Here is a 26,598-nt window from a genome sequence, read left to right as displayed (position 1 = left end):
AACTCTATGTTTTTGCGTACACTTGTACGATTTGTACATATGTATGTACATATATACTTTTATATTTGAATTTAAACGTTGCTCACGGCCAGTGTCACTGGTATAAATATTTTATGTTCTGCGATTCGATTTCTTATTTATCTTCTTTTTGCGCATAAAATTGTACATTCAGAAATTTTTTAAAAATGCCTAAAACTAAAACTACTTTGGCTGGAACTTTTTCAAAATATGTGAACAAATATAAAGAGATATTCGAAACCGATGGAGGAATTTTACTTTGCAAAATTTGCAATAAAAGAGTTAGCTGTGCAAAAAGTTTCAAGTTGATCAGCATATGCGGAGCCAGAAGCACGTAGAGCTTTCTAGAAGGCAAGATGAAAAAACTTCTCAATGCCTGCTTAAAAATTCCTTTGGCAATAAGAACAAGTTTAACATGGAGCTTTGCGATTCATTTGTTGTAGCTGAAATCCCATTATGGAAGTTAACGAACCAGCATTTAATCAAGTTTTTCAAAAAATACACCACGGAATCCATTCCTTCTGAGTCAACTTTGAGAAAAAACTATGTCCATGATATCTACATATTTATCGCAAATTGAAGAAATCAAAGGGCAATTGAAGAACCACTTTTTCTGGGTATCAATTGATGAAACGACTGACATACAAGGCCGTTACGTAGCAAACATTTTAGTGGGAATATTACATCCAGACAAAGATGTGAGCTCCAATTTTTTTTATTAAACGTCGTTTGTCTAGATCGCACAAATCACTCCACACTTGCAAGAGCATTTGATGATTCCATGCAAGTATTGGGCCCTGACTTCGAAAAGTCGAAAATGTCACTGACGCACCACTATATATGGTAAAGTCATCAAAAGCACTTAAGGTATTTTATCCAAAATTACTGCACGTTACTTGTTTGGCACATGCAATGCATCGAGTGGCCGAAGATGTTAGAACCCGTTTTAGTGATGTGGACGACTTAATATCTAATGGAAAGAAAATATTTTAAAAATCTGCTTTGCGTGTTGAACCGTTTAAAAACATGTTTCCCAATATCGCTCTTCCCCCACAGCCAATATTAACAAGATGGGGAACCTAGTTAGAGACGGCAAAATATTATTGCGAAAATTTTAACGAGTTTTAAACCTTTCTTAAAGATCTAAATTATGGCGACGCTTCTTCTATATTGAAGGCAAAAAAGGCAGTGGCTTCAAATTCTATTGAAGCACATTTAGCCTATATTAATTCAAACTACAGCTTCTTGTCAGATATTATAACTAAATTGGAAGGGAAAAATCGTTGGCTGAACAAATGCATATTGCGGTGGCTGCTGTTACAACTATTGAAGGGGTGCAAGGTGAACTTTGTGAAAAGATAAGGGAGAAATTGAACACAGTTCTGCAAAAAAATACTCGGTTCCAGGAACTTAAGGTAATATCCGGTGTGCTAAGTTCAAGTGACCAAATGGACTCAAGTGACAGCTGTAACGAAAGTAGTTATGACCCCCACGAATTATCTTGCTTCAAGTACGCCCCAATCAGCAGTGTTGAAGTAGAAAGAACGTTCTCCTTGTACAAAACATTTTTGCGCCCAAATAGGGAAGGCTTTAACTTTGAAAATTTTCAAGATCAATTTATCTTGTTTGCCAATAAAGCCACCAACAAAGAAGACTGAAAATTTTAAGTATGTGTACATATGTATGTACGGATTTGAAAATAATTTATTGGTATTTTACTTTTAAAAGTGCTTAAATATTTATTTTATTGTATACTTTAAAAATGTATATGTATGTATATTTTATTTATTTGGAGTCTTTCACACAATATATCCTTGCATTAATTAAAATCTTAAAAAAAAGTAAAAACTAATAAAAAGAATGAAAAAAAATGTGAAAAGTGTTTTTGAATATTCTTTATGTGTTTAGTGCATATTTTTTTTTTTTAGGTCATATTATATGCGGATATTTTCCAGTTTATAGTGCATAAAAATCCGGGCCCTAGTAATAACCCTTCGAAAATCTACCTGCTAACTAACTGATATACGAATACTAACACTTACATATGTACCAGTAGGGTACTTAAGTATTAAATGGATATATTTGAATGCTTATAACTTTTGTATTAGTTCATCGATTTTGTTGAATGAAAGCTTATTTTTTTTTGTAATAAAACAGAGCTTAGAGAGAAATAAAAAAAATCTGCAAAAAAGTAAAAAGTTTTCGAGATCCTCGCAAAGTACAAATTTTCTTATATTAATTAAACGGTTTTATTTAGCTTGAGTTGACAGTCTGGGTGGTTGGCTGGTTGGCACGAATTTTGTAATTGAAATTTAAGTAACTTCCCAATAAGCTACAAGTTTGAAACTTGGAATATAGTTCAGAACCCGATGGTCCGATTTCGCTCATATTTGGAACACTTTATACATACAAGAATAGAAAGCGACCTATGATGTCCGATTTGGCTCATATTTGGAACAAATATTACATACAGTCCGGTAGAAGTGACATCAAAATATTTTGGAGTTGGAGGAGGGACAAGCATACGTGGCGCAGAGTCGAGTCAAGTCTTTGGAAGGATTATGTATTGAGGATTTAGATTGTAACAAATTGTCAGGAAAGAGTCCTTGAAATAATGAGTCACTAAATGAACTAAATAGAATGAGAAATAATAGGAAATTAAATAAAGACTAAGAACTTGAAAATAAAATAATTAAAACAATTTTTAAGTTAAACGGTTTTATTGAAAACAATACTTACATGAAGTAATAATAATACTAAAAGCTAGAAAATAATTAGGTAGGTCCTAGGTACGAGTCATCACACTCCTCATCAATCTAGGGCGTTGATCAGACAATTAAATAAAAGCGTTGGGCGCGTGAAATTTCTAAAAATGTGAGGCGTAGCATAACCTGATTAAGGTTCAGTTGGTCTTGTATATGACTATCAATAGAAATTTGACGCGTCCAACGCTTTTATATAATTGTCTGATCAACGCCCTAGATTGATGAGGAGTGTGCTGACTCGTACTTAGGACCTACCTAATTATTTTCTAGCTTTTAGTATTATTACTTCATGTAAGTATTGTTTTCAATAAAACCGTTTAACTTGAAAATTTTTTTTAATTATTTTTTTTTTTACAAAAAAAAATTGAAAAAATCCGTAGTGATTGTTCGTTATCTTTGAATCTGCAGGGCACAGCAAAAAGTGTTGTATGCACAGTTTATAGCAAATTTTATTACCTTTTAAAAGCTTCGAATTGCTCTATTCGTTCTTGAGATATATGTGATTAGGTGGAACAAGTTTTTTTTTTTTTGTTTTTTTTTTTTTTTTTGAAAAAACGGTAATTCGTTAATATCTCAAAAACGTTACAATAGAATTAAAAATAACCATGATGTTCGGAATCAGGGGGTGATTTTACATAGGGATTTCATAATGGCGTCTCTGGTGCAGAAAAAAAAAATTGAGCGCGGTGGTGGTGCTGTGGATTTTACGGAAGCCATGTTGGTGCGTGGCTAGGCGAAGATTTGCCGTGAAATGATTGAGCAAAATGGTTTCCAATGTCTTAGCTACTGGCGAAAAGAGTGATATCGGTCGATAAGACTCGCCTTCGTTACCTGGCTTGTCAGGCTTTAGCAGCGGGATTATCCTTGCCATTTTTAAAAATGGTTTAATACCTTCCCGGCGTAGGAGGGTATGGAGCAGTCCAGCTGCAAGGAGCTGCTTCGAGAATGACAATTTGTGGGACGGAGCAACAAATTATATGTGTTTACACTGAAATGAAATCCCTTTGGTGGGGAAAAAAAATTCCGAGCCGCTCCGGTACGAAGAACCGGCTGCCGTGGGAAACACGGTGAGCTGGAACCCTAAGTGGCAACCCTACTTAAAAGTATCAATAGAAATGCGGAGTAAAATACCTTTCGTTTGATATCCATATTGACATACATATCTCATGTAACTAATGCCAAAAAACTACCTGAGTCCCGCCGAAACCGGGGGCTCGATCCATAGTAATTCTGCGCGGAACACCGTGAATTTACTGTCAAATATCTCCTCTCATAACAATGAAGTGAGACAACTACTTTTTTAACAGAAATAACTGCTGTTTTAGTTTTATCCAGCTAAATTGATCAAATAACCCACCGTGCATCGTTTGTCCATAAAAACCACCAATTTTTTTTTCGCTTTATTGTGCTAAATCGCATGTCCGTCGTTGGCCCATCGTTTGTCCATGTTTGTCCAGGAAAAATTTTCGTTTGTCCAGAATGAGTTTAAGCGTAGTTAACTGACAAGCTGACACTTGGCCTTACTCGTACATTACCTTAAAATGTGTAGAGTGTTTTTAGGCGCATGTAAATCTATTCTGTTAAAGAAAATGTTATTTATGTATGTTAAATCTGACTTACAAGTCAAGCTCTAGTTAAATATATAAATTTGTACATACGAGTGTATGAACTTTGCTTTTGTTAATTGAGTGAGTGATTGTTATGTGATTTTGTATGACCACTGCACGTACTATACATTCTTTTATACAAATGTATGCAGAATTATTAAACAGTAATGAAAACAAAAAGCGGACATTTGTGGGATGTGTGAATGTAGAAAATGTAATAAAGCATATTGTGCATTTAATATATATTTTTTTTCAAAATATGTTTCGCTATGATATCGAAATGGCTGGATTTAATACACACAAACACAAATTAACAAAATGTTTTCAATACTAAGTACAGCTTAACACCAAATGTAGTCATTAGTACTCATAAGTATTCTGATCTCGAATCAATGAAAAAATTACATCAAGTGTCGCTAATATTTAATAATTCAACAAATAAATGACCAAAAACGCATACATAGGAAGGATAATCGCGTAACGCGAAAAACGTTATAAGCGCTAAATATAATTTTTTAGGAAAGCAAAAAAGGAAACCTTACATATCAAAAGCTATTGTGACGAACATTCGATACTTCACTATGAGTCTAGTAATAAACAACAGCTGGACATGTACTCACACATACATAGAAGACAACAGAGAATATTTCACACACATGTAAACAGCAGCTAAGAGCGAAGAGAATATTTCACACACAGTTATATATGTATGTTAGCCAAAGACAATATGACACACAGAAACTAGAAATAAGTAAACAACTATTCGAGATGGCTGTTCTCGAAAAGTCTAGACCCGCGGAAAAATAGGAGAACGAAGCGAACTGAGAGTATAAAAGCAACGCAATCAAGAATGGTCAATCAGTTTGATTTTAAAACGTCATAAGTGAAGTAATTTAAGTGCGATTGTGCAGAATAATTAAGAATATCCTAAAATTCGTCACACCATTATATATGACGAAAAATATTATATTGACAGTAGTGATTTTTGTGTAATGATTACTAATGAAATAGGACAATTGAAACGGTTATGTGTAATAAATTATTGCGTGCAGAAATTAGCGCTTACAACGCTTTTAATTTTTTAAAATTTCTTGGTTTTAAATATTTCATAATAATCTTGCCGTTTTAAAGTTATTGTGCAAAAACGTTTAAAATCTAAAGCGAATAATAATAGGAATATTCCGATTTAGTACAAACATGTTTGAAAAATGCTTGAACTGATGACAGGTTTGAAAGGCTCAAATTTTTAAACGCTTAAGGATGAAAAAAAATTTAAAAAATTAAACCAGCACAAAGAACAAAAGGCAAAAAAGAAGACAAATATGAAAGGAAACACGAAAACAAAGGTGAAGTGGAAGACCAAGGTATAATATGGTAACGAATATTAGCAGCACTAAGGGATACTATCATCTCTAAGCCGATGCTAAGCAGTGACTTGTATGCACATCAATAATTCAATCATTATGTCTACACATATGTACATACACGCAGCGGAGAAGCATCGCACAACCACATGCATAAATCTGAGATACTCCCGAAAGTATGCAATGGTTGTGCAAGTGTCGCTCACACATACAAACACATGCAGATATCTTACCTGAGATGCTCCCAAAAGTATGCATTTTAATTGTGTTCACACATACACGCGCATATGAGAAGCTATAAACGTAGTAATTTTATAGCTGATGGCCAACAAGTAGATTCTGGACGCCTATTGGAGTTATTTATTCAACAGTTTAGCGATACGAACGTTAGTAGCAAATTGCAAATAAGAGGAATTGCAGTAAATTCGTTACAATATAGAAATGGCGAGAAATACGAAGGTAAACACTAGGGATTCAAAAGGATATGAAGCGCAATTCATAGTTCTCCAACCCAATTGTAAACCTCACCTTTCCGTGGGGAATCCTGCTTATTTAGCAGGCAAGCTCGACGACTTATGTAAATTACAACAATTTATTTAATTTTTAATATAAGTTTATTTATTAATTTAAACAGGGTCTACTAATTATACTATTTCGTAGCGCACGACCTTCGCATTCTAATTGCAACCGAATTCTGATTGGTAAGAATTCCAATAAGAATTGAAATACCGCTTACTCGCTCTCTGCTGCAATAAAAAACTGCTTTTCGCTATGTAACAAACATTGTACAGGAATAGTGAGGTTACCGCTAGCTTATTCTACTCTACCATGCTTTACACTCTCCCAGAAGTCAACCTTGTTCACCGCAAACATTATACTTTATTCGGTGAACATTGTTATTATTGTGAGAATGAATTCCAATAAGAATTGGCCGCTATCATTCAAACAGATCGCTCTCCCAGCAATATCCCACTCTTACACTGCAAGAGATGGCTATGCCGTTAAGTGTTGTACTAGTGATGTTAAAGTGTGCATCACTTATTCTTACATTGCAAGTGATGATGATGTCACAAAGTGTTTTACTCGTGATGTTAAAGAGTGCATCACCTACTACTCCTACACTGCAAGTGATGGTGATGACGTTATGTGTTGTACTCGTGATGCTATAGAGTGCATCAGAAGGCAGATCGAACTACATGGGTGGTCATTGTGACTTAACGTGTATAAGTTTCAACGAGGTAATATTGAAATGTTCCCAAGATGGTTCTGCTAGTACTTTATTGGTGCCATTGCCCGGAATATACCATATCGATATCCGGAAAACGACCACCGACATTGATAAAAATCCACAAAAATTTCGAGGAGTCTCCTCAATGCTACAAGAAAGAGGAGAAGAAAAAGAAGTAAAGACTCAAGCAATGAGAAAGACAAAGACATATACGATGGCCAAGAGCAATAAGCCAAAAAATATGAAGTTGATACAAACTAAGAAACATTAACACAAAAATTATTACTAACTACTACTAAAAGTTTAAAAATTGGTACGGAAGCAACGGCTACAAGAAACTTTTTTTAAGGATGATGAAACTTTTACGAGTCACAATGTGATAAAATATTGATGCTAGAATAGATTATCACTCCAAGGCTCTATCTGAGAATTTTTTTAAACGACCATTCTCATTGAATTAATGCCTAGATAAGTGATCTTGAAACAAGTTTCTTTAACAAATTTTTGAAATAAAAGGTTGTTCGAGAAAATGCCAAGACAGGGCGTTTCTGTAAAAGATTTTGAACTTGGGTGTTCTTGAAAGCAATTCCAATAAAGGGTTTACCAAATGTTGACATCGGAAAATTTATTGTCGGTAGTGAAGGGTCGGTAATCCTGTAGCAAAAGTGTATCAGCAGGTAAACATTTTGATTTCAATCATCATCAATAGAGAACACAGACCTTTTGACAGAGAGCAGAGTTCAAAAACTTCTTAACTTAAAAAACTTACGCAGATAGACCAAAGTTCGAGCGGAACAACGTATGTTGGGTTTGCTAGTGAAAATATAAAAGAACTTATGTCGGGACTGAGCAGACTTCCTAAAATCAGTTTAACATGACGTATTCCGAATCGTTCCAGGATAGTTAATACTATATCAAAAGATTGCCCCTTCCCAACCAATGCATATTCAATTTTTCAGTGGTCGCATTGTGGACTATGAATAGTTATCGAAAAGTGGGCAGTGCTATGTAGGCTGCCAAGATCATATATGAATTTGCCGTTACTGCCGGGTCTGCTAATAAATATAAAAAAAAAATACTCTGGCCGCCTCGAAGAGAGAATAGTTTTACCCAACTCGCCGGTCTCTTCAAAATATATCTCAATGCTTAGTAGACGTTATACTATGTTCAAACAGAAAAATAAATTGAGGCTATTTCGATTTAAATTGAGTGGTGTTCCTACAACTCTATTTAGCTTACACAATAGTAATTTGATAGCTGGTTGGCTCATCTCTACAGTAACAACATATCTTTGTTGAGACTGTCAAAATGTACGTGTTGGTATTATGTGAATGGAATGGAATGAAAACATAAAACTTTGAAATTTTTGTGTGTTGTAAGAAAATGTGTTCAATGTTTTGGTTTCATTTTGATTTTGCCATCTTCTTTTGACGATCCCTACTCCAGTGAAATGAAAGACATAAAATCAGCTGATGAAATGAGCCAACCATATAGTTCAGCCATGCGTAACTGACGTTTAAGTATACTCAATAAACACACTTTACAATGTTGCATTTGCAGTTTGAAACAATTTATTACGCAATTTTTTTTAAATTGGCAATTTATTATTACAATTTATTATATGAGAAATTGCGTAATAAATTGCCCAAACAGTATAAATTGCCAATTTGGTGTGTGTTTGAACCTAGTATTAGGTTAAGTTAAATTGCCTGATATATAAAGACCTCACATAGACTTTTTTAACACTCACGGAAAACTTATGCTACCCACTGTATACCAATTTATATGTACATAAGTACAAATGTACCGAACAACGAAATATGGTGAATGACACTAGAACAGCTGATACGACAAAACAGTTAACAAATCGGATAACACAACAAACAAAAAAAATGTAAACAAGCTGAATTGAATAAAACGAATGTGTTTTTTAATAGGCGCGAGGAAAATTTCGAAGGTGGGCAAGTAATTTTAAATTCTAAACGCGTAAATGTAACCAAGTTTTATGAAAGTGAAAGAGAATGCGATGACAGACATAAGCTGAAGCAAAAGGAATATGAAAAGTGTATAACTGTAGTTTTAAGAATGATATAAAATAAATAAACAAAAATTGATTTGCAAATAAAATAAGTTTGTTAAAAGGTTTTTTTACAATTCAGAATAATGCTGATTGCTTTTAGATTTGGCATATTTATCGTATTTTATTTCAGTAAAGCGCGGTTCGTTTATTTAAATAAATATTTTATGTAGGTATAAATAAATTACTGTAAAATGCCTACATTGCGTTTTCCTTGTTTTTTTTTTCCTTCTCATTTTTGCAGTGATAAGATTATTCCGGATCTATCTGTTTCGTTTTTCTCTTACATATTTTATAAACAGTTTAGTGCGATTAGTTTAAAGTAGCACTCGGAAGTGCGGCTTATACGCGCCTGCTGCGGCTATTCGATATTTTAGTTATTGTTGTTTTATGTTGAATGCTGCACTAAATTTTGTTTGATAATGAAAGTGAATTTAAGTAAAATTTTTGAATTAACTTTTGTGTTAATTTTTTGTGTGACGGAAATTGATTGCACTTTGACGGTAACGTTTCTGAGTTGTTTGATAATATTATTTTGTTTATATCGCAGCCTTAACCAGTAAGAGGCACAATTCAAAATCAGATAGGATTAAATGCTTCTGAATAGCAGAAAAATTAGAACATTTTTACAAAAGCATACTTGACGATAGATCTTTAGTTGAAAAAAGTATGAATATTTTAGTAATGTTTTTATAACTCCATTTTTGCAAAAAAAATCAATGGACATTTTGTTTGCTGTGACAATTTTTGTTTCATGATGCGGTATGGTGCTGTTAAGTTTGGCTTATGGTCTGTGTAGAAAATTTATTTTTAAATTTTTTTTTATGAAGAATTCGTATAACCTGCAAAGTCTATGTAGTCTCAAAGTGCGGAGCAATTAAATTATCTATTTGTGTTGTTAGGCACCAATTATTACTACAGTTTTATATTAGTTTTAGTGCTGCAATTTTATTATTACTTATGCAGTATGCGATTATCTAAGCTTTTATCCGTCATTTCGCAATAATGTATCATACATATGAAAGGTCAGACTCTGACTTCTGAATACAGTCAGATTCTGACTTCTGACTTTCACCTCGTATAACAGCAATTATACTAAATTTCTCAAAAAAATAATCCAGCCCTTCTAATAAGGGAAAAGAGCGGACCACGCCCACATTTTTACTTTTTCAATTTGCTGAACGCGCTAACAAAAAAATAAAATTAAATTTCGAAATTTAGAATTTCGAACTTCGTAAGCCGATATCTATTTTTTGGAGGCTAAGTTCGAAAAACGGAGATAGAACTTTGTTTACTTAAGCCTCAATCTCTACGAAAAAGTTGATTTTGTCGCATACTGTAATTATTATAAATACGAAACAACAGGTTTGACTCACTTATTTACTTTGACTTCCCCTATTCATGATATTTGGCATATCTTTATTAACTTTTCAATGCAAACCCTGCTTTTTTTCCTCCAAAAATATCATGAGTTTCAGGTCTAAGTGTTATAAGAATCAGGTAAAATAACAGTTGCAATAAATATTGAAAGTGCTATAACTTCTTTGTTTATTATTTTAGTAATATCGTTTCAAAGCAACATTTTCTTGAATTTTTAGGTACTTTCGTTTGGTAAGGAAAAAAACATACATTAGGGGGGTAAAATTTTGTTAGCTGACCTAATCATGCGAAAACGACTTCATAGCTTAAAAGGACATTAAACGGAAATGTGAAGTTTCTCAAGGCCAAAATAATGACATATCAATTTTAAAAATCGGACGTCAAATAACCAAGTTACAGCGAAAAAACCGTTTCGGCTGCATTTCGAAGGATAAAAAAAATAAAAAAAATTTTTCCGAAACCCTCTCAACATAATCTTCAAATTTAGGGGCGGACATTGATAACTTTTTTTTTTCGACCCAGTCTACGGAGCACGCTACCACCACACCACGCCACCAATATAAATACTAGTGAAAAAATGTCAAGATCTGTCTAATGTATAATATACTAGAGTACCCCGCAGACATTGTTCTGCCCGAGTATTGGCTTTCCCACATTTCAAAAGATGGCCTCACTTCACTCCTCTCTATCCCATTCTTTTCTAATTTATCTTCCATTTTTGTATTGTTGTTCTATCCTTATTACATTTATCTTCCTCCCACTGCCGAATCCATTCCCACTCCAACTACCGCTGCCACTCCCATTCCCACTTTCACTCCCAATACCGCTACCAGTTTCACTTTCATTCCCCCTTCCACTCCCTTTTCTCCAACACAACAAATCCCTCATATATGGATCCACTCTACGAAATATGGAATACCTTGCTTGATCCCTGTCTCTCCTCCGCATCTTTCCCAATTATACTTACTCGATTTTTTCTCTCTTCTACTTCCACTTAATTCCTCTCCCTCAATCTAGATCTATTTGTATATCCTTCCCTTCTCTAGGTTCCTCTTCTTCCTATCTTCCCCTTGCACTTTATCCATTTTTATCTCCATCCCTCACTCCCTCTCAATTTTTCTTTCTCTCGCCCGCTTTCCCTCCCTCTAAATTTCCCTCTCCTATCTCATATTTTACATCTTCTCTTTTTTGGGCTTTGGCTTTTTGTATTACTATCTTTTTCACTCTCGTTCGTGTTGCTTGAACAGGTTCACTGGACCCTAGTACCATATTAATTCCCCACCCCATTCCCTCCCTGAGGGAATGTAAGTGGTTTGTGCGACAATAGGAGCAGAGACCGGTGCACAGTAACCTGTCCTACCAGGTATGGATTCGAAGTCGGAGTGACCGGAATTCAGTGAAGCGAGGCAGGGTTTGGTTGTATAACATGTATCCCTATTGTTCAGATATGTGTGTTTTTATAATTTCTCCTTCATTTTAATAAGCTTAACGAATTAATGAACTTTTAACTCAAAAAGTCGTTAATATCGGTGATATATAGAGTTAGACGAAGGTAGAGGGATGTTGGGAAAAAGGGCTAGAGAGAAAGTGTAGACAGAAAAAGGGAGGAAGGGAAAGAAGTAGATGGATTGGAGCGAAGAGCAGGAAAGCGATGGCTTGGTAAATGAAGAGGGGAGGATAACGAAGTAGCGAGCGAGCCAGAGGGAACCAGACAGAGGGAGCAAGTGAGGGGAATATGAGATAAAAACCTCTTAGAAGTCGTGCAAATAAACCAAAGTTAGGAGAGAACAGCGTCCGCTAATATTTTGATGAAATTTCTTTTAACTGAATTCTAAAATATAGATCGCGTCAGCAATAAGATTATTAAACGGCTAAGATTTTTAAATGGTTCGAAATTCGCGATTTTTTAAATCAATGAACTTAACAAAAGTATACCTTATGAATTATCTTTGTTTTGATTTGCGTACAGCCTCGCAACATCGAAAGCCACAATTATCCTGTGCAGAAGCACTTAGTACACACCAGCGACGGTTACTTGCTTACCATATTTCGCATACCACCGCACACACAATCACACGAGCATTCAAATAAAACAAATAAAGTCGTGTTACTGCAACATGGTTTTACGCTCTCCTCCGATGTATGGCTGTTGCGTGGTCCAGAGTCTGATTTGCCTTATCTACTCGCAGATGAGGGCTACGATGTCTGGTTAGGCAATAATCGTGGCAATCCTTATAGTCGCCGTCACATTACACTAGATCCACAAGCTGATAAGCAATATTTTTGGAATTTCACATGGCATGAAATGGGCTATTATGATCTACCCAGCATGATAGATTATATACTAGCAGATACGGGACAAGAATCACTACATTATGTGGGTTATTCACAAGGTGGTCTAGTAGCATTGGTGCTCTTAACGACGCGTCCTGAATATGGAGCAAAATTTAAGACATTACAATTTACTGCACCCACAGTGTACATGAAACATATTCAAGTGCCAATAATATCGAATTGGCGTTATACTTTGGGAGGATATTTGGGACGTATCTTTGATTGGTGGGGTTATGCAGAAACGCTAACTTTTGGACGATCGAATATATATCAGCGTGCCTGCAAAGCGCTTTGCGGTGATGGTGCTTATTTTAGACCGCTTTATTTGAAAGTTTATGGCATGCTTGCTGGTCGTGTGAATGTTGGTGAAAACTATCAGGTGAATTGATTTTCAAGTATGACATTCAGATTTTTATAACTCATGCTTTACTTTTCCTTACAGCGCATATTGCCGGACATGTGCGCCACATTACCCTTGGGCGCCTCAAACAAACAACTTTTGCATTATATACAACTGCATGCCTTTGATGGGTTTAATCACTTTGATTATGGTAGCCCTGAAAAGAATCTACGACAATATGGGCATACTACGCCACCCAGCTATAATTTGAGTGCTGTGAATAACTGTATAACATTATATTACAGTGAAACGGATAACATGAGCGCTGCGGAGGATGTGCGTCAACTGGGCAAGGAGTTGCATTGTGCAGAATTGTATCTGCTTCCCCATAAGGCTTGGAATCATGGTGATTTTGTATGGTCTCGTCATGTTCGACAGTCATTACATGATCCTATTATTAAGAAAATTAATGTTTGGGAGGCGGATAGGATAGGGGGATGCACATAATTATATACGAACTAGGACGACTTTCAATTTTTGTTTTTAGGCTGATTTATTGGTTTGAGCTTCCTATTGTATATGTCGATGTATATATGTATAGTCTTAGTAGGATAGTTTTAGAAAATTTTACTGGTGTAAAGTTTCTCATTCGTTTGCCTACCTTTTATCCATGCTTGTCCACGGAACATTTTCGTTTGTCAACCTTTTGTTAAAAAGTTATAACAAATATATTTTTTTTACGAAAAAAACCCCAAATTTTTTTCGCTTTATTGTGCTAAATCTTATGTTGAATTTTTTTTTCGAATTTATAAAATATGTCACTTATCTACGGCAAATTCGCGTGCAAGAATTATTTTCCTAACTGGTCTCTAAGGTGATTTTCGAAAAGTCGAATTAGTTCGATATATTCTAAAATATAGTCGCGGAAAATTTTTTGTTTCACGGATAAATTCCCGCCAATTTTCCCAATAGGTAATTTTTTTCCACGTAAAAGTTGTGTTGCCAACTCCAGAGAGGTCGCATATGACCTTACATGACCTAGCCAGCGAAGCTTTAAGTTTTTATTGGGTTACCCCCTTTATCCCCAAATGAAAATCCCCAAATGAAAATCCCCAAATGAAAATCCCCAAATCAAAATCCCCAAAATCAAAATCCCCAAAATCAAAATCCCATAATCAAAATCCCCAACACGAAATTCCCATTTTCTGTGTTAAAAACATTCAAATTAGGTTTAAAATCGCCGCGATTTTAAACGTAATTTGAATGTTCTTCACACAGAAAAAGAATAGTTATGTTTATTCTATTTCCAAATTAACACTTCAATATTGATGATTTCACAAATATTTAATAGGCACATTAAAGAAAGTACACTTATAAGTACAATTAATATAGTATTTACATAACAAAAAAATTCAAAATTCATTGCATTGCAGATAAACACCGGAACAGTTTTTTTGTTTTTGCAAATTATAAATACATATGTACATATATATATTATTATGTATAAATTACATTACAAAACCCTGCCAGCAGTTTTCTGATAATTTTATCGTCTATCGCCAAGAAGTAACTAATTCGATACATTTTGCCGTTAATAAGGCGATAGAAATTCATTTGACAAGCAAAACTTATACTTTAAGGGAATTTTTTCTCCAAGAAGTTATTTAGGCGACGGAGATCTGTAACGTTTTGAATTTTCCTTTTTTCAATTATTTTGAGAACTTTTGCAGTTTGCTTTCGTAGTTTCCTTCTATTTAATAGCTATATTAATGATATGCTAATTTTGCGATATTTTCTCATCGTCGCTTCACTACCAGATCTAGGATTTTCATTTAAATTTTTTAATATTTTTTCACAGTATTTTTAATAATAAATTTATAACCAAAATTAAGTAAATAGAAAATAAAATTTAAATCCGTGATCTGGCATTGAACCGACGACTTTTGCACGATAGTTGAAGACCTAAGTCTCTGTGCCACTGATGTACATAAGAAGTTGTTGTCAAATTCGCAATATAACATTGACATGGTTAGAACAGAAAGAAGATATGAAAACACAATGCAATAGAACGTGTACCGTTAGGTTATTCCCCATCATTTTACTTTATGCTTATATATTTTATCATACTTACATATATATAAATGCGCAGTTATGTTTATAAGCGTCAGAACTTTACTTTATGATTTAACTAGCCTTTACCCGCGGCCCCGTCCGCAAGGAGAAATTTAAATATATGGGCTATTCGCGTTAGCCTGCTTATCAAGTTATCTGTTTAAAATTTTGTTTTCTGTCTAATGCATTTTATTTTTCTAATTGAGTAAAAAAGAGAACTAAATGAGCTGATAACCTGATAGGATCCCAAATTATCCCGAAATTATTCAGAAAAAGCTACGAAATGACCCCGGGCTATCGCGGACGGATCCCGAAAATCATCCAGAAATGCCCCGGAAGGATCTCCAAAAGTTCCCGAAATAGTCCCAAAGAAACCCGAAATGACAACGACACGATTCTAGACGTATCCAGAGAACCCCACAGAAACGATCCCTGAAGGTGTTGCAAAATGATCCCGAAAAGGTTCCGAAATGACCCTGACGGGCTCCCGGGCGGATCTCAAAAACCATCCAGAAAATATCCAGGAAGGGACCCTAAATTATCCCGACATACTCCAGAAAAAGTTCCGAAATTGCTCCGAGGGGATCCACGACGGATCGCGAAAACCATACAGAAATGATTCCCCAAGGATCCCAAAATGATCCCGAAATAGTCCGGAAATGACCCAGATGGGATCCCGCACAGATCCAGAAATGATCCCGGAAGGGTCCAAAAACTATCCCGGAAAAGTAACAAAAAACACCGAAATGGCTCCTACGGCGTCCCGGACGGATCCAGAAATGATCTCGCAAGGGTCCCCAAATGGTCCCGAAATGACCCTGATGGATCAGGCAAACCATCAAGAAATTATGCAGGAAGGGTCCCCAAATGATCCCGAAATAATACAGAAAAAGTCACGTATTAGCCCCGAAAAGGTCCCGAAATAACCCCGACGGGATCCCGGACAAATCCCGAATACCATCCAGAAATGATGGCGGAAGGGATCCCGAAAGGATACCGAAAATCATCCAGAAGTGATGCCGGAAAGGTCCTCAAATGATCACCTAATGGTCCCGAAATGACCCTTAAGGGGTCCTGGACGGATCCCGTAAACCATCCAGAAATGATCCCGATATAGTCCCGAAGAAGTCCCGAAATGACACTTACGGGATCTCGAAGGCATCCTTAAATGACCCTGACGGGATCCCGGACAGATCCCGCAATCCATCCAGAAATGATCTTGGAAGGGACCCCAAATGATCCCGAAAAAGTCCCGCATTGATTCCGACGGGATCATGAACGGATCCCGACAACTATCTAGAAATGATGCCGAAAGGGCCCGCAAATGACCCCGTATTAGTCGAGAAAAAGTCCCGAAATGACCCCGACGGGATGCTGGACGAATCCCAAAAACCCATCCAGAAATGATGCCGAAAGGGTTCCCAAATGATCCCGTGTTAGCCGCGAAAAAGTCCCGAAATGACCCCGACGGGATCCCGGACGGATCCCGAAAACCAACCAGAAATGATGCCGGAAGAACCCCCAAATGACCCCGAAAAAGTCCCCAAATGACCCCGAAGAGATCCCGGACGGATCCCGAAAACCATCCAGAAATGATGCCGGAAGAGCCCCCATTTGGTCCCGAAAAAGTCCCCAAATGACCCCGACGATATCCCGGACGGATCCCGAAAACCATCCAGAAATGATGCCGAAAGGGTTCCCAAATGATCCCATATTAGTCGCGAAAAAGTCCTGAAATGACCCCGGCGGGATGCCGGACGGATCCCGAAAACCATCCAGAAATGATGCCGGAAGGGACCCCAAATGATCCCGAAATAGTCCGGATGGAATGACCTCGTCGGCATCCCGGACGGATCCCGAAAATTATCCAGAAATGATGCTGGAAAGGTCCCCAAATGATCCCCTAATAGTCCCGAAATTACCCTGATGGGATCCCGGACGGATCCCGAAAACCATCCAGAAATGTTGCCGAAAGGGTTCCCAAATGATCCCGTATTAGTCGCGAAAATGTCCCGAAATGACCCCGACGGGATCCCGGACGGATCCCGAAAACCCATCTAGAAATGATGCCGAAAGGGTTCCCAAATGATCCCGTGTTAGTCGCGAAAAAGTCCCGAAATGACCCCGACGGGATCCCGGACGGATCCCGAAAACCAACCAGAAATGATGCCGGAAGAGCCCCCAAATGATCCCGAAAAAGTCCCCAAATGACCCCGAAGAGATCCCGGACGGATCCCGAAAACCATCCAGAAATGATGCCGGAAGAGCCCCGAAATGGTCCCGAAAAAGTCCCCAAATGACCCCGACGATATCCCGGACGGATCCCGAAAACCATCCAGAAATGATGCCGAAAGGGTTCCCAAATTATCCCATATTAGTCGCGAAAAAGTCCTGAAATGACCCCGGCGGGATGCCGGACGGATCCCGAAAACCATCCAGAAATGATGCCGGAAGAGCCCCCAAATGATCCCGAAAAAGTCTCCAAATTACCCCGACGAGATCCCGGACGGATCCCGAAAACCATCCAGAAATGATGCCGAAAGGATTCCCAAATGATCCCGTATTAGTCGCGAAAAAGTCCCGAAATGACCCCGACGGGATGCCGGACGAATCCCGAAGACCGTCCAGAAATAATGCCTAAAGGGACCCAGAAAAAGTCCCGTAATGATCCCGAAAACCATCAAGAATTTATCTCTCGAAGGTACGCAAACGATCCCGAAAGTACCCCGACGGGATCCCGGATGGATCCCGAAAAACATCCAGAAATGATGCCGGAAGGGTCCCCAAATAAGCGCGAAATAGTCCCGAAATGATTCCGGAATAGTCCCGAAAATGTCCCAAAATAACCCCGACGGGATCCAGGACGGATCCCGAAAACTATACAGAAATGATCCCGGAAGTGTCCCAAAATGATCCCGAAATAGTCCCGAAAAAGTCCCGAAATTACCCTGGCGGGATCCCGGACCGATCCCGAAAACCATCCAGAAATGATCCTGGAAGGGTCTCGATATGACCCTTACGGGATTACAAATAAGGTGAAGCTAATTATAAAACCATGTTAATAAGGCAGCAGGCGCATTGGAGCGAATGAAAAGTTACATAGAAACATACAGGTAAAGCTAATAAAGCGTGCTAATAAAAACAATTGAAGGAGGGCGGATGGCGGGAGTAGAAGGAGAGGACCACTGAAAAAATTTCGCTAGTAGACTACTGTCTGTGTCCCAAATTTCATCAAAATCCGTGTAGCCGTTCTGGCGTGATTCAGTCGCAAAGACTAAAAAATATAATAATTAAATTATAACTGTTCCTAGGGGGCGGGGACCTCCCCCTTTTGAAAAATGTATAGCTAGTATATCGTTATAGACTATTGGCTATATGTGTGCAAAATTTCATCCAAATCGGTCCAGCCGTTCTTGCGTGATTGAGTCACAAAGACAAACGTCTGGACAAACATCCAAACATCTTCACATCCAAACTTTGCCATTTATAAGATAATATATATTAGATATTAGATTACAATTTTTGTGATTTTGTGTTCGAGGTTTTATGATATTTCTTCAAAAAAGGTTTGGGGATTTAGCTACAAAAAAGTGCGTGGATTTTGTGTTGGGGATTTTGATTATGGGATTATGTATTTGGGATTTTTTTTTAGATGGGGATTCTGTGTTTGCGAATTTTTTTTTTTGGGGATTTAGGGGCACTCCCTTTTTATTCGCTGAATTATCTTCATATCTGCGTAAAGCTTTTACAACTCATAACTCCTTCGATACACGGCCTCGGCATCATAAGTCTTCCGTAGAAAAAAAACGCCTATACTCGCTTAGATAATGCTTAGGAGACCCATCTAGCGATAGTGGTTAAATAACTAGCTGTTCTGTAGGGTGTACCTAAAATCGGAGACACAAACCTCTGGTGGCCATAATGTATAACCTATAGCTGAATCAGTTGCGATGAATAGTGGACACGCATAGAATACATAGAATTAGTGTAGAGGGTGAAGCATATACACATATTTCAGTTACATCTGAGTATAATGCGTATTGTAATTCAGTAGTACAAATTTAATGCGCAGCAATTTCAGAGATGTATTTAAAGTTTGACGCTTAGCAGTACATATAAAGTTTAAGCGTAAACGTCTATAGATGTAAAAATTGCTAGCTTATGTACTAGCCGTTGAGCCTCGACGACAATTGTGTTTTAAAGTTAATATATGCTTTAGAAAAATCGATGATATATCAAAATTTGATGCTACGATTACGAGTGTTGATACTTTTCGAATGTTGATGGCCGATAGCTTGCGAGAGTTGATGATGTGCAGCTGGTATTTGCTCCAGTATGCTTCCAACAGCTGGTCGAATAATGCTAGTTCTTCCAAGTTGATATTTGGAGTAACAGCGACAAAAGAACGAACGATGATTAGCGAGTTGGCTGGCCGAATAATGTTGATTATGCCTAGTTGGTGTTTAGAGTGCCACAGCGACGTTGAATTAAATTCCAATTTGCCGTTAATGTCCAGGATTGGAATGTGTTTTCTTTGGCTTTCTTAAAATAGACAAGTATTAACTTTGACTTGTCCTGCCAAAAATGTTGCAGCGAAGAAAAACACACTCCGGACATGTACAACTAGCAATTTCATTTATTCAAGTAAGTCTTCTTTCTTATTTGCTAAGTGCTTACGGCTCTATTTTTTGTATCATAAAAAGAGATCCCGTAATATGACAGAATTTGAGTAACAAATGAACACAACAAATATACACATCATTATTTGCATACTGCTGAATTTGTCTATAGCAAAAAATACACCGTAATATGGTTTAATACCCTTTCAATGCCTACTAAATGCCAATGGTTTGTAGCTTGCAATGTATATACATAAACCCGGGTCGATTTGTATGGACGAAAGTTAACCGATATCGCGCCATCGATGTTTCGATAGGATTTTGTGTCAGGACCAAACTGTTAGAACTGTTATCGCTAACGTTTTTACAACAGTTTAAAAAATATATATTTGGGTTTTGGGGAGTGTTTTGGTCGAAAAATTGACCCTTTCGCCATTTTTTTTCGCGGGCTCGAAAATTATTTTTTTGGGTATGCGTAGTGGAACTTTTTTTCCTGACCCCAAATCCTATCGAAAAATCGGTGGCGCGGTATCGGTTAATAAATCGACATACATACATATCGACATATTAATATAAATACAATGCGAGTAAATTCTTAGGTGCCACGCAAAGTGGGCTAGCTAAACCAAATGCAAGTCCAGCCAGCCATAGTAAATGATTAAATTAGAGATGATGAATGTAAATATGAAAGTAAGTATGATGCGCTGGCACAGTGGGCTGAATGTGACCAAACACATATATCTTTTTAGGCAGATAAGATTCACAAGCAACATGCAAGCTAGCGCAGAATCAATTTATAAAACCTCCGTTTTCCAAAGTTTTTTCAATTCTAAATAAAAGTCTAGACAAAATTTTATTAAAAGCAAAAATATAAATCTGGGTTTAACAACGCCACAACATAAAGAAAGGACGTTATATTTTGTTAGTAAAACAATCAAATTTGCAAACCGATGAAGCCTTTCTTATTATGTTTCTCTGTCCAGGATGAGGGGAAAGAATAAACTATTTGATTTCCACATCTTACACACATTTAACCTTTAATCCCAAGTGATAGAAACAAAGTCCATTTTTGATTTTCGGTTTGTGATGGACCTTATTTGGGATTCGCCCACATATAAATAAACAAACAATTGCAAAGAAATGTTGTTTTGAAAAAGTATAGCAAAATGCGTCATTTCATTTCGCTAGAATTAATTAATAAAATAAATAAAAACTTGATTTGTTGTTTTCATAGAGCAAAATCTGTTGTTCAGCTAATTAAAACAAACAAAAAACAAGTAAGGAAGGCTAAGTTCGGGTGTAACCGAACATTACATACTCAGCTGAAAGCTTTAGAGACAAAATAAGGCAAAATCACCATGTAGGAAAAAAAAAAAGTATGCCATAGTTCTATAGGGGACGCCTTTTCAAGATATCGCTATAAAGGTGGGCCGGGGGTGATTCTGGAATGTGTTTGTACGATATGGGTATCAAATGAAAGGTGTTAATGAGTATTTTAAAAGGGAGTGGGCCATAGTTCTGTAGGTGGACGCCTTTTCGAGAAATAAAGGGGGACCAGAGGTGACTATAATGTGTTTGTACGATATGGGTATCAAGTTAAAGCTTTAGTGAGGGTTTTAAAAAGGTGTGGCCCTAAGTTGTATATGTGAAGGGGTGACTGTAAAATGTGTTTGTACGGTATGGGAATCGAATGAAAGATGTTAGTATTTTAAAAAGGGAGTGTGCCATAGTTCTGTAGGTGGATGCCTTTTCGAGAAATCGCCATAAAGGGGGACCAGAGGTGACTATAATGTGTTTGTACGATATGGGTATCAAACTAAAGCTTTAGTGAGGGTTTTAAGAAGGTGTGGCCCTAAGTTGTATATGTGAAGGCGTTTTAGAGATATCGACCAAAATGTAGACCAGGGTGACCCAGAACATCATCTCTCGAGTACCGCTAATTTATTTATTTATGTAATACCACGAAGAGTATTCCTGCTATGATTCCAAGGGCTTTTGATTTCGCCCTGCAGAACTATTTCATTTTCTTCTACTTAATATTGTAGACGTCACACCCATTTTACAAAGTTTTTTCTAAAGTTATATTTTTCATCAAGAAACCAATCCAATCACCATGTTTCATCCCTTTTTCGTATTTGGTATAGAATTTTGAAATTTTTTCATTTTTCGAAATTTTCGATATCGATAAAGTGGGCGTGGTCATAATCAGGGTTCAGGTAAGTACGTGAACTAAGTTTAGTAAAGATATATCGATTCTTGGTCAAGTTATCGTGTTAATGGCCGAGTGGAAGGACAGATGGTCGACTGTGTATAAAAACTGGACAAATTAAATGAAAAAGGGCGGAGCCACGCCCATTTTGAAAATTTCTTTTATTTTTGTATTTTGTTGCACAATATCATTACTGGAGTTGAATGTTGACATAATTTACTTATATACTGTAAAGATATTAAATTTTTTGTTTAAATTTGATTAAAAAAAAATTTTTTTAAGTGGGCGTGGTCGTTCTAATAATAGGAGTAACGTTCCTGCCATTGTTCAAAATTAACCCACCTACCAAGTTTCATCGCTTTATCCGTTTTTGGTAATGCATTATCGCATTTTTTCGGTTTTTCGAAATTTTCGATATCGCAAAAGTGGGCGTGGTTTTAGTCCGATTTCGTTAATTTTAAACAGCGATCTGATATGAGCGCCCAAGAACCTACATACCAAATTTCATCAAGGTACCTCAAAATTTACGCAAGTTATGTGTTTACGGACGGACGGACATGGCTAAATGAGTTTCTTTTTTCATCCTCAGCATTTTGATATATGGAAGTATATATTTATCTCGATTCATTTATGTTACCAATGTTAATACAATCTAAATGCAAAGCACGCTGAGTATAACAAGATTGACTTTGTGTAGCCTTAACTTAAGTTTAGATGTATTTTTGTTATTCTTGAAATCTTATTTTCTATTTACACGTCTCAAAACAGATAAACTAATTAAGTGTACCGTTTGTACTTTTCATTAAAAATACTCGTACATTCATTGTACACGTGCCAACTTAATAACACACTTTGCAAATACATATGGGCAAGTCCTTGGTAACGGGCACAACATTCGCACGTATTTCAACCTGCTTAAAAGAGAACACGAGCAGCGAACTGAGCGGATCTTACAATATTTAAAGCAACAATTGTGGGTACCTCAAAAATGTAAGAACGTATATGATGAGGTTCGGACGCAACAAGAAATAGAAGTAATTTTTTAATGCTTGTGAAAGTATCCAAACTTACAGAAACTAAGGGGAGATTTTACATTCCTTAAATGAGAGACAGAAAGGTGAAATAAATATTTTCGAAATCTGAAATACTTCTTTAAATGTTTAAGTAAGGTTGCGGACGCGACAATTTTGTTTAATGTATTACGCTAAATGACGTTGAAAATATATTCTTTGCGAGACATCAAGTTTTAGGTGTAGTAGAGTAAACAAAATCTGCATACCTGGAATTTCGAATACGAAATTCAAGGTCAAGGCTAAGGCCCAAAATCCCCTCTTCATAAGCGGAGACGTATACTGGTATATAAATTTTCCTCTCCTTATTCTTCGATAAATATTCAAGTCATTCAATAGAGTACGTTCTTGTGCGTCTAACGATGTATAAATGTTAGTTATATAGAAGAAATAGAACAAAAGTACAAAAGTTTAAAGGGGACATATATAATTTAGTTTTCAAATATAATAAATCCATTAATATTTGGATACGATATTCCCATTTAACCATTTCTAGTCGACAAATACATATATATTTTTTTGTTCAAGCAGATAAGAGTCACAAGAAAAATGCAAGCTAGTTTGTACTGCTTTCTTTTGTGTCTTCATATGAAATTGTTGAATACACCAATAAAACCTATATCAATCTTTAAAATGCATATCTTGTTGAAATCAGGACTGATTTCAGATTTTCCTCAGATAATCCTTTGTATATATAAATTTAAAAATAGATACAACAATTTAAATTTCCGTCATATTTTGTAAGATTTCTCTAAATCTCGAAGAATTAATTAGCAGTTTATACACTGCTGAAAGCGCAAAATTACCTCTTTCTGAAAACATATAAGTTTTGGTCATTGGCTAAACAGTTATAGGCGCAAATATGTGGACCAACTAACGGAAGAGAAGTAATGAACGTGACAAATTTTAGACACCAATAAACAATTTTACCTGAACTTTCCGGAAAATTTTTAGTAAACAGACCTATTTACCATCTGAAAGCTTTTTTAATTTCAAGTCGACGTTTGCTTACTAAGAAAATAATAAGGATAAGGGCAATTTATAAAACCTCAGTTTTCCAAAGTTTTTTAATTCTTAATAAAATTCTAGATAAACTTTTATTAAAAGCAAAAATATAAATCTGGGTTTAACAGCGCCACAACATAAAGAAAGAACGTTATATTTTGTTAGTAAAACATTTAAATTTGCAAAACCGATGAATCCTTTCTCATGTTTCTCTGTCCAGGATGAGGGGAAAGAATAAACTATTTGATTTCCACATCATACACATATTTGACGTTTAATCCCAAGTGATAGAAATAAAGTCTGACCACATTTGATTTTCGGTTCGTGATGGACCTTTTTTGGGATGTGCACACATATAAATAAACAGACAATTCGAAAGAAATGTTGTTTTGAAAATGTATAACCAAATGCGTCATTTCATTTCGCTAGAATTAATTAATAAAATAAATAAACACATTTGATTTGTTTTTTTCATAGAGCAAAATCTGTTTGTTCAGCTAATTAAAACAAACAAAAAACAAGTAGGGGTGTCTAAGTTTGGGTATAACGGAATATTATATACTCACAGTGAGTTTGAATTGTACAGTTTATTTCAGATAAATTCCTTTTTCGAATCTTGTAACGAGGGATTTATTTATTTTTTGACTCTAGAAATGTTTTGTAATGTTTGATCGGAAGAGGGGCGTGGCACCATTTAAAACAAAATGTCTCCTAATTTCCTCCTACATTAAAACTTGGTAAGTGAAATATCATTGATAAAAAACTATTTTTCGCTTGGATATAGCTCATTATTCTAGTCTACGACTAGTGGGGGTGGTTTTGCACCGATCCCCTCCATTTTATATTAACATAGGCGTGGTCCTTCATCGATTTCGTTAATTTTTCTTCCACCCAATTTACCCTAATTTTTAATAGCGGTGGGAGATGAGCACCAAGGAACTCATATACCAAATTTCAATATTTTATTCACAATATTTAGTCAAGTTATCGTGTGAACCGACAGATAGACGGAAGGATGGACGGACATGGCTAAATCAATTCATTTCTTCATCCTCAGCATTTTAATATATGGAAGTCTATATTTACCTCGATTCGTTTATGCCCGTTATGTTACCAGAATTAATACAATCTAAGTGCAAAGCACGCTGAGTATAACAAGATTGATATATTTTTTGTTATTCCTGAAATCTTATTTTTTTATTTACACAACTTAATTAGGTATAAATAGGGCCCACAAAATTTATCTCGGTGTACTTAAACTTAAAAAGTGGTAGAAGAAGTTTTAATCAAAAATGTATCTACGAAATAATTTTGCGGTGCTATTTATCCTGCTTATCTGCCGTTCAATCTATACCAATGCGCACTTTCGCATTGTAGAAGGTGGAGATATAGATATAAAGGACAGTCCACATACAGTGGCAATATTTGATGAAAACGGCTATGCATGTGTTGGTGCCATAGTCAGCTATCAATCAGTTGTTACAGTTGCTCCTTGCGTAAAAAATAAACTTGAGCATCTCGTCGTTAAAGCTGGCGTAACCAATATAGACGAAGAAACTGCACAAGAACACTGTGTGCAGGAAATACTTTTTCATCCTGAGTTTATAGCTATTGCTGTGCTTAAACTGATTACCTCCTTTTCAGAGAATAATCCTGCAATACAACCAATAGAGCTTTGCAATCGTCCATTAAAACCCGGCGCAGAGATGCAAATTAGTGGATGGGGTTCGGTAAGAGCATACGACGAAGGTCAGAATCCTGTTCTCCAAACAAAGTCCGTGAAATTACGAAGATGTACCATAAAAAATGTAATCTTTTATACTCAATATTATCGTGGAGATTATTGTTTTGGAGATGCTGGAGCAGCAGGCGTCGTGAATAGACATCTTTGTGCGGTGGCGACTTGTAGGAAGGATAATCCGAATGAATATATAGATGTATCAAATCCAACAGTTCAAAACTTTATAAGAAAACATATGTAACTAAAGGGTGGTTTTATAAATTGACTGTTGATTGGAATATCACCCTAACTCGACTGAGCGCCGAATTTCGAAACATTTTGGGATAGGGCGTTTTCGAAACAGCAGTTGAAATGTGGTGATACTCTGCTTAGCAGTCGATATGATGATCATTTTTTCTTGTATGATATATAAATAAAGTATATAGTTATAATTGTAAGTAAATAAATGTTTTTTATTGTATGCAACGAGAATGTTGGGCATGTAAATGAATTAAGTTGTAAGACCAAACTTTGATCACAGCTTTAAAGTTCCTGTATGAATAGATCATAAGATGAAGACGAAATCGCGGAGTGACTACTTTAAGGTCCTGGCAAACTCCGTGTAAAACAGCTGGTCCAATGAATTCTATGGAAGTCAATCTAGTCGGTTATTGAAGCCGTTGAATAACGCCTTAGTCAAACCGATACCAAAGCCAACCAATGACTTTTTGGTTTTCCTTTATATCCATA

The 26,598-nt window shown here is 36.2% G+C and overlaps 2 protein-coding genes across 3 annotated transcripts in view; both read left to right on the top strand.

Annotated features, from left to right (window-relative positions):
* Nckx30C (solute carrier family 24 member Nckx30C) overlaps window positions 1–26,598 on the top strand; it is an 849,440-nt gene that overhangs the window by 212,195 nt on the left and 610,647 nt on the right. The gene's annotated exons all lie outside the window — the stretch shown is intronic.
* LOC137239287 (lipase 3-like) lies at window positions 8,889–15,209 on the top strand. 2 transcript variants are annotated; one of them, XM_067764389.1, is made up of 3 exons: window positions 8,889–8,939; window positions 12,409–13,152; window positions 13,216–15,209. In XM_067764389.1, the coding sequence occupies exons 1-3, from the start codon at window positions 8,904–8,906 to the stop codon at window positions 13,618–13,620; spliced, it is 1,185 nt and encodes a 394-aa protein (XP_067620490.1). In that variant the 5' UTR covers window positions 8,889–8,903; the 3' UTR covers window positions 13,621–15,209. The 2 variants fall into 2 exon arrangements, with proteins under 2 accessions (XP_067620490.1, XP_067620489.1); XM_067764388.1 differs by lacking the exon at window positions 8,889–8,939 and adding an exon at window positions 9,357–9,562.

Source organism: Eurosta solidaginis, chromosome 2, assembly GCF_040869045.1.
Source record: "Eurosta solidaginis isolate ZX-2024a chromosome 2, ASM4086904v1, whole genome shotgun sequence".
In the NCBI taxonomy this organism is placed as follows: Eukaryota; Metazoa; Arthropoda; class Insecta; order Diptera; family Tephritidae; genus Eurosta; species Eurosta solidaginis.
Note: the sequence above shows the minus strand (reverse complement) of the source record. Positions and strands in the feature narration are given on the sequence as shown.